This window comes from Galeopterus variegatus, unplaced genomic scaffold (assembly GCF_000696425.1).
Source record: "Galeopterus variegatus unplaced genomic scaffold, G_variegatus-3.0.2 Scaffold3063, whole genome shotgun sequence".
NCBI lineage: Eukaryota > Metazoa > Chordata > Mammalia > Dermoptera > Cynocephalidae > Galeopterus > Galeopterus variegatus.
Genome location: NW_007729174.1, coordinates 115,208 through 122,578, shown reverse-complemented (window position 1 = coordinate 122,578; position 7,371 = coordinate 115,208). Strand labels below are relative to the sequence as shown.

Genomic DNA, 7,371 nt, shown 5'->3' with positions numbered 1-7,371 from the left:
CCTGCAGGTGAAGAGGTTATTGTGAAGCGTCTTTCACTGTCGTTAAGACCCTGTCTCTGTGATGAAGCCCTGGTTCTGTGGGGGTAGGGGATTGTGAGGGCTTCCTAGAGGGCTGGGTTCCTGGGCAGCATTTCCAGGAGATGGGGAGGAGTAGTGCATGTGAGCCCATTTCTTTATGGGGAATGTGGCTAGGGGTATATCTTCCTTCTCAGAGGAGACTTTGGCACCAGGCCTATGATATTCTCTCCTCCTACTCTTGCTTCCATTCTGGAGCAACTTCACTTTCTACATAGATGATACAGCCAACAACCAGGAATACCAGGCTCCTGACCCCTCATCTCCAGTAACAGTCAGCTTCTCTTCTCTTCAGCTACCCACTCTCATCATCATCTGAAGTTCTATCTCCTGTCTACTTAAATGCAACTATCTGACCACCTACACCCTCCCTCATTATTCTACTTCTCTCAGTATTACTCCAGGACACCTAGCACCATATCTATCACATGAGTCACTTAAGTGGTATTTATTGAATAAACTATACTAGTTCCTGGGTCTCATTAATGCTTGTGTTCACTGATCCCTCTTTTGTTTCCCAATCCATTAGCTGAATCTACCCACATTTCCACCTGTTGAAAGCTGATCTACCCTTCAGGCTAGAGCTGAGGTCCTGTCTCTGCCATATAAATGTCGATCTCTCCCTGAATACAGAAGAAGAGAGCACATTTAACTCACTTTGCAATTTCAACATTTATTTCTGATACCAAAACTTGACAGCACACAAGGAAAAATAAGCAATAGACAAGAACAGCAAATAAATTTATCTTGCATGCCACTTTCAGTCAACAGGATGTGGCTCTCTAGATAGCTGTGTTTAGAAGGAATCTGAGGCTTCAGCCTTATTCAGGGAAAAGACTATTGCAACTGATAAGCAATATCTGTGAACATAAGAAAGTAAAAGTAAACAAAAATCAACAATATATATCAAATAGTAAAGAATATAAATATCAAGTGGTTCTTCCCATATACTCTCCTCTCCCCACCTTGAGTCTTCTATGACTCCTAGATCATGCACATAATACAACCCCATGGACCCTATATCCCCTAAGGACCCTAACTGCCCAATCCAAAGTGATGTACCTACCCAACATCTCACTCAACCCAGAAGAAACCAATGGCACCAAAGTTGGCAGCAAAGTTGGCACTGGCTGTACCACCAGGGCCAATAATGGGGCCGGCGAAGGTCTGAGGAAACCTGGAGCGGGCATTCTGGTGGTATCTGGCCCAGAAAGTAAATGGGATTCTGGACCAGGGATCTCCAAAATCTCCTTCCTCATCCCAGGTCAGCAGCTCAAACTCAATATCATCCCAGCTCCAGGGCCCAGACACGGCCTCATCTCCAATCCCCATGCGGGTTCTCGCTTCAGCCCGGGCCTCAGCTTCAGCTGCAGCAGCATCCAGAGCATCCAAGGCCTCATCTGCAGCCTCCATGAACTGTGCAGTCCAGTCGCGAGGGTCTCTCTTCTGTACCTGGGATGAAAAATAGAAAAAAAAAAAACCTATTTATGAAAGCCAAGACATGGAATCAACGTAAGTGTCCATCAATAGATGAATGGGTAAAGAAAACATAGTGTGTGTGTATATATATATGTGTATATTATATATACACATATACACACACGAGAGGGTACTTCAGAAAGTTCATGGAAAAATGGAATTAAAAGATAATACAAATCTTTCCATAAACTTTTTAAAGTATTCGTGTATGTGTGTGCATATACACACATACACACAATGAAATACTATTCAGTCTTAAAAAAGGAGATCCTGCCACTTGCAACAACATGGATAAAGTTGGAGGATATTATGAAATAAGCCAGACACCGAAAGACAAGTATTGTATACGCTCACTTATATGTAGAATCAAAAAAAGTCAAACTCATAGATGCATAGAGTAGAATGGTGATTGCCATGGACGGGGGTGGGGGGGGTGGGGGGAATGAGGAGATATTGGTTAAAAGGTACAAAGTTTCAGTCAGACAGAATGAATAAATTCTGGATATCTACTATACAGCATGATGACTATAGTTAATAATAATGTATTATATACTTGAAAATTACTAAGAAAGTAGATTTTAAATGTTCTTACCACAAAAAAGATAAGTATGTGAGGTAATGGATAGTTAAGTAGCTTGATTTAATCAAGGTATACACAATGTATACATATTATTAAAATATCCCACTGTACCTCATGTGTAATTTTTATTAGCCAATTAAAATAAAGAAATAAAAAAACAAAAACTTGAAAAACCATGGTGTACACTGTAAATATATACAATTTTAATTTGTCAGTTATACCTTAATGAAGCTGGGAAAAAATAAAAATAAAATAAAAAAAAACTAAAAAACCCCCCAAACCCAAAGCAAAATCCATAATAGTATCAGCTACTATACGAGGGTACTTCAAAAAATTCGTGGAAAGCTTCATGTTATTTTTTAATTCTATTTTTCCACAAACTTTTTGAAGTACCCTTATATATTAAGCACCTAATACATATTAAGTGCCCTATTTTGTGTTATTGCTTACACAATAACAACGACAAATACCACCAGTAATGCGGCACCTGCCATGTGCCATACCTAGGATCTCATTCCTGCTCTGGGCCTTTCCCAGCAGTGATACCTCATCGATCCTAAAGCAGTTCCTCTATTACCTCTGCAATGAATCTCAGCACTTTCATCTTGCTAGTCTCATGGTAAGAACGGAGGCCCCAGAGGAACTCATACTCAGGAGGGTTGCTGTTGGGCACTCGTCTGTAGTCTAGATACCTGAAAAAGCAAAAAAAGTCTCTGTGTCTACCTACCCAGGCAGAATGGTTGTCCACCAATGTATAATAATTCTTAGATTTTCACACTCCAGATTTCAGGTAGCAACTCCCCACTCCAAATTCATCCCTAAACACAATCAGGGTATTTACCCTTTAATAATCAGGGCTTCAAATTCCTGTGCCAGTGCTTCTATACTAGGCAGTCACTTAGAGCTGCAGGGGAGGTTTGTGTAGGGCCACAGAAAGGACAACACTTAATCTCATCCCTCTGCCATAGCTCTACTTCCAGGTTCTTGTAGTCTTGACAATGAGCCACAGACAGGTCCACTGTGATGACTATACTGCAGTGCAAAAGCCTCAGCCTGGCCTAGCCTTGGGAATGTCTACCATGGTTATGGGGGACAGGCTTCATTCACAAGACAGCTATACTGTAGGAAAATTCAACCAGAAGGAGTATACTCTATACATGCCCCTGAGTACACGTGTTTCTGGATGCCTTTGTACAAGTATAGTGTAAGAAAAGAGCTTGGGAAAGGCTTTCTGCAGCTGACCAGCACACTGCCAGAATCACAAGGACCAGAAAAAGCCCCTTAGGCATCACTTACTTCTGCTTTACAAACTCATAAGTGAGAAGTTTCCTCAGATCTCCAAGGAGGGGATGTCTTACCCTGATAGTGAAAAAAAAAAAAAAAAAAAAAAGTGAACCCATAATTAGAGACTATGACTTTGCCCAAAGAAAAGAGCTTTCCAGCACAGAGGTCAGACAAGAAAAGAAGCAGAGTTCAGGACTGTTTCTCCATCCACCCAGGTAACATCCTTGGGCTCTGTACCTCCCCAGACCAAACCTCCCAGACCACCAGGTTAATGCAATCCTGGGCCATCCTCAGTTGCCAAAAGATGATACAAACAGGCAAGAGATGAGAGAGCCCAATCATACCCAGGACGCAGTCCCATCTTGCGTAGTGCCTCCCAGAGGACAGCTGCAGTGGGAGGCAAGGGGAGACAAGGGATGGAAAATGAGCATGGAAATCAGGCTGTGACCAGTCCCCAGCTGCAGGTCCAGCCACTCACCCTCACTTGCACGGTTGCCATTCATGAAGATGACACCCAGAATCACTAAGAGAAGACCCAGCTTGGGTGTGTCTTTGGTCCTAAAGGAGTACAAAAAAATACATTTGCAGCAGCCATTTGCATGACAGACCCTAGCCAGCTTGCCCAATATTCCTTGGCTAGGGAAGAATTATGACCCATCTCTGCCCATGACCTACTATGCGACCCTGAACCCTGGACCCTGACCTACTTGAAACTCCCAGATAAAAAAGCACCACTGAGAAAGGCCATGTTCCACCTCCTTTCCCATCTTACGTTCCCAGTATGCCAGCCAGGGACTCAGGGGTACTGATGAGAATATACAGGTGTTCTTCCTTGTCAATTTCCTTCAGTTGAATCCCAAATTTCTACAGGAGCAAGAAAACAGACTATGAAATTGCAAAATCTAGCATAAGCTACTTACTTACAGGTAGTCACTCACCTCCCTGTGAGACTTGCCCTAAACTCCCAGTAGGAACCCCACGAATCTCTGAAATTAAGACTTTCCCCATTATTCTTGTCCCCCAGGACTGTCTTCTCACCTTTTCCAGGACAAAACATGCACGTTCTATGATTTCTGGATAAACGTCAGTATATTCACGGATGATATCCCTCAGCATTTCTATAGGAGAGAGGAGGGAGCACCTGGGCTTAGCAGGGGTCCCAGGGCAGCAGCCCCTTTACCAGCCCTGCTGAGGGTGGTAGCATAGCCAGGGTCCTCAAGGGTGGAAAAGCAAGAACCAGTCACAGAAGGGAGCGGATAGAAGGGGAAGGGACAAAAGGGGAAGGGACAGACATATAAGCAAAGGGATGCCTGTAGAGCATGGGGTGAGGGGAAGGGGAGAGCTCAGGGAGGGTGCCCTGGATTCCTACCTGAGCGCTTGATGGGCACCTTTGTGTAGTCTTTAAGCATCAGGTATTTGACCAACTTATTTGCCTGGAGAGGGAAAAGGAAATCATTAAAGTTTTAAGATACTTGCAGAAAACTTGGTTGAATTATAGATGGGAGGATGGAAGAGAAAAGAGCAAAAGAGGGAAAAAGTGACTGGGGAGTCATATCTCTTACTCTTTCCTGAAGAAGGGCCACATCTCTCGGCTGTGCGGCACCCAGGTTCTGAGAGGTACGTGAGTTGGGGGAGGGGCGCAGGTTAGGTGAGGGTCGTAGGTTGTGCCAGTCAGGTGGAACTGGCCAATCAGCAGGGATCCAGTCAGGTGGGAGCGGCCAGTCAGTGGGAAGTGGCCAATCAGGTGGCAGTGGCCAGTCGGGTGGCAGTGGCCAGTCAGGAGGACCTTGCCAATCTGGAGGGCCCTGCCATCCTGGTGTGGTCTGCCATCCAGGTGGCATCTGCCATCCAGGTGGATTCTGCCAGGCCAGTGGATTTGGCCAGACAACTGGACTGGGCCAGACAATGGGGTTTGGCCAGATCACTGGGTTCTGCCAGATCACTGGGTTTGGCCACATCACTGGGTTCTGCCAAGCAACTGGGTTCTGCCAAGCTGGTGGGGTCTGCCTAGCTGGAGGACTCTGACGTGTTGGTGGGGTCTGCCTGGCTGTCTGGTTTTGCCAGCCTGATGGGTTCTGCCAAGCCAGTGGGGTCTGCCAGAGCACATTGGGGGGTGCTCCAGGTGGGTTCTGGGTGGTCACTGGAACTGGTGCAGACCTCCAGGTCCCTGGAGCCAGTGGGATCCGCCTCTGATCACCACTGCTGCTCTCTTCCATATTCAAGTTATTAATCTGTATCATCAGAGAGAAGGAAAGTCCAGAGTCACCAGCTGGTTCTGTGTCCTCACCCTATCTATTCCAGGAAAGCCCCCTAAACCCTCACCTGTAGTGACAGCCTGACCCACTAGCCATTGGTCACCCTGAGTCCTGGGCTTGTCTTTCACTGTCTTCCAGGCAGGAGTTTCATCTCCGAAACAGGCCAGGAGCAACCCAAGGGTGGGGACTGAGGCATCTCCTCTTCCTATGTCCACCACTGGCTCTGCTTGTACCACCCTGGACAAATCACTCAAGTCACTTCACCTCTCTGGGACTTCGTTTCCTTCTCTGCAAAACTGGGACTGTGATTCCCAGCTGGTAAGATGCACCTTACAGATTTAATGGGACAACCCATTTGGATGGGCCTAGCTCAAGACCTAACACATGGTGGCTACTATCAAAAGGGAAACTGAATTACATACAGGTTGTATATATCATTTGTGTCCATGTATTATCTCCCCTTCAATCTATGGACACTCAGAGGACAGGAATAAACATTCACCTCAACATCCCCTAAATCCTAGCTGAATACAGGCAGTTGTATGTATTTTTGTTTTGTTTAGAACAAATGAACAACCTCAGAGAAGAAAGAAGAGAGCCCAAAGCAAAGTGAAGCTAGCAGGGATCTCACCTTGCGGGTCCTCTTGCCCCGAATTATAGTCCGGGACTCCAGATTCTGAGCCTGGGAACCATCTACTGATGTCTGTGCAGCTGCACCGTCAGGTTCAGAGATACCTGGGTTGGTCTCTATGTCAACCTGGGAAATGGCCACTTTGGCCTGGTTTACATTCTGGGTCCGGGTATTGGCTTTGTGGGTCTTAGTGGTATCATTCCAAGCCTTGAAGGCTGTTTTAGGCCGGTTGTTGGCCATCTCATTGGCATTGTGAGACTGAGAGAAATTGTAAGTAGCATTTGAGCTCACCTTAGTAGTGGCATTCTGGGCCTTAAGGGCCATCTCAGACTTGTTAGCAGCTAACTCACCAGTGGTTGCTGCCTGGGAAAAATCATAGGCAGCATTTGGGCCATCTGAGGTGGCATTCTGGGACTTAAAGGCTGCTTTAGGCTGGGTGTTAGGCATCTCCTTGGCATTATGTGCCTGAGAGAAATGATAGACACCATTTGGGCCTTTTGTGGTGGCATTCTGGGTTTTAAAGGCTGTCTTAGGCCTCGCAGCAGCTGCTGAAACCTGAATATCAGCCATCTCATTGGCAGTTGGGGGCTGTGAACTCTGGGGACTAGAATTGGGCCCGCTGGCAGCTGCTATGGCCTGGTTGGTAGGTGGAGCCTCCGAGATCTGGATCGCCTCCATCAAGGTCTGCATAAGCAAGGCGCTGTCTTCTACAGAGGCCTCAGACTGCAAATATAGGGGGAAAAAATTAAATCTCTGGGCCTCCGAAGCGGGACGGGGGAGCGGGGGGAGGTTGTAGCTGCGCAGCAGGGAAACTGCAGGCGGACGGTTGGTGTGAAAACTTGAGGGCTGAGGTAGACATCTAGGGGGCAGGCGAGGGCGAAGGGAGGCGAGGCGGGTAAAAAATATGAGGTGGGGTGGAGTAGAGCAGGGGCAGAATGAGGGGTGGGTCGGCGTGAGGAGTGGTCGCGAGCTGGAGCTGGGGGCTGAAGGAGGAGTGCGGTTAGAGTAGAGAGGGTGAGGCCTGCGGTAGCAGTTGAGGCCTAGAGGCGGAACGCTGCTGTACCGTA

At 46.8% G+C, this 7,371-nt stretch overlaps 1 protein-coding gene across 3 annotated transcripts in view; it reads right to left on the bottom strand.

The window, feature by feature from the left end:
• Positions 1–728: 728 nt before the first annotated feature.
• LOC103599702 (melanoma-associated antigen D1) overlaps positions 729–7,371 on the bottom strand; it is a 92,703-nt gene continuing 86,060 nt past the window's right edge. For all 3 annotated transcript variants that reach the window (XM_008583849.1, XM_008583847.1, XM_008583848.1), the window contains 11 exons: positions 6,305–7,027; positions 4,981–5,649; positions 4,788–4,851; positions 4,457–4,536; positions 4,191–4,282; positions 3,897–3,976; positions 3,763–3,805; positions 3,431–3,493; positions 2,712–2,826; positions 1,142–1,527; positions 729–935 (listed from right to left, as the gene is read on the bottom strand). In XM_008583849.1, coding sequence (XP_008582071.1) covers positions 1,150–1,527; positions 2,712–2,826; positions 3,431–3,493; positions 3,763–3,805; positions 3,897–3,976; positions 4,191–4,282; positions 4,457–4,536; positions 4,788–4,851; positions 4,981–5,649; positions 6,305–7,027 — 2,307 coding nt within the window. In that variant the 3' untranslated portion in view covers positions 729–935; positions 1,142–1,149. The remainder of the gene's footprint in view (positions 936–1,141; positions 1,528–2,711; positions 2,827–3,430; positions 3,494–3,762; positions 3,806–3,896; positions 3,977–4,190; positions 4,283–4,456; positions 4,537–4,787; positions 4,852–4,980; positions 5,650–6,304; positions 7,028–7,371) is intronic.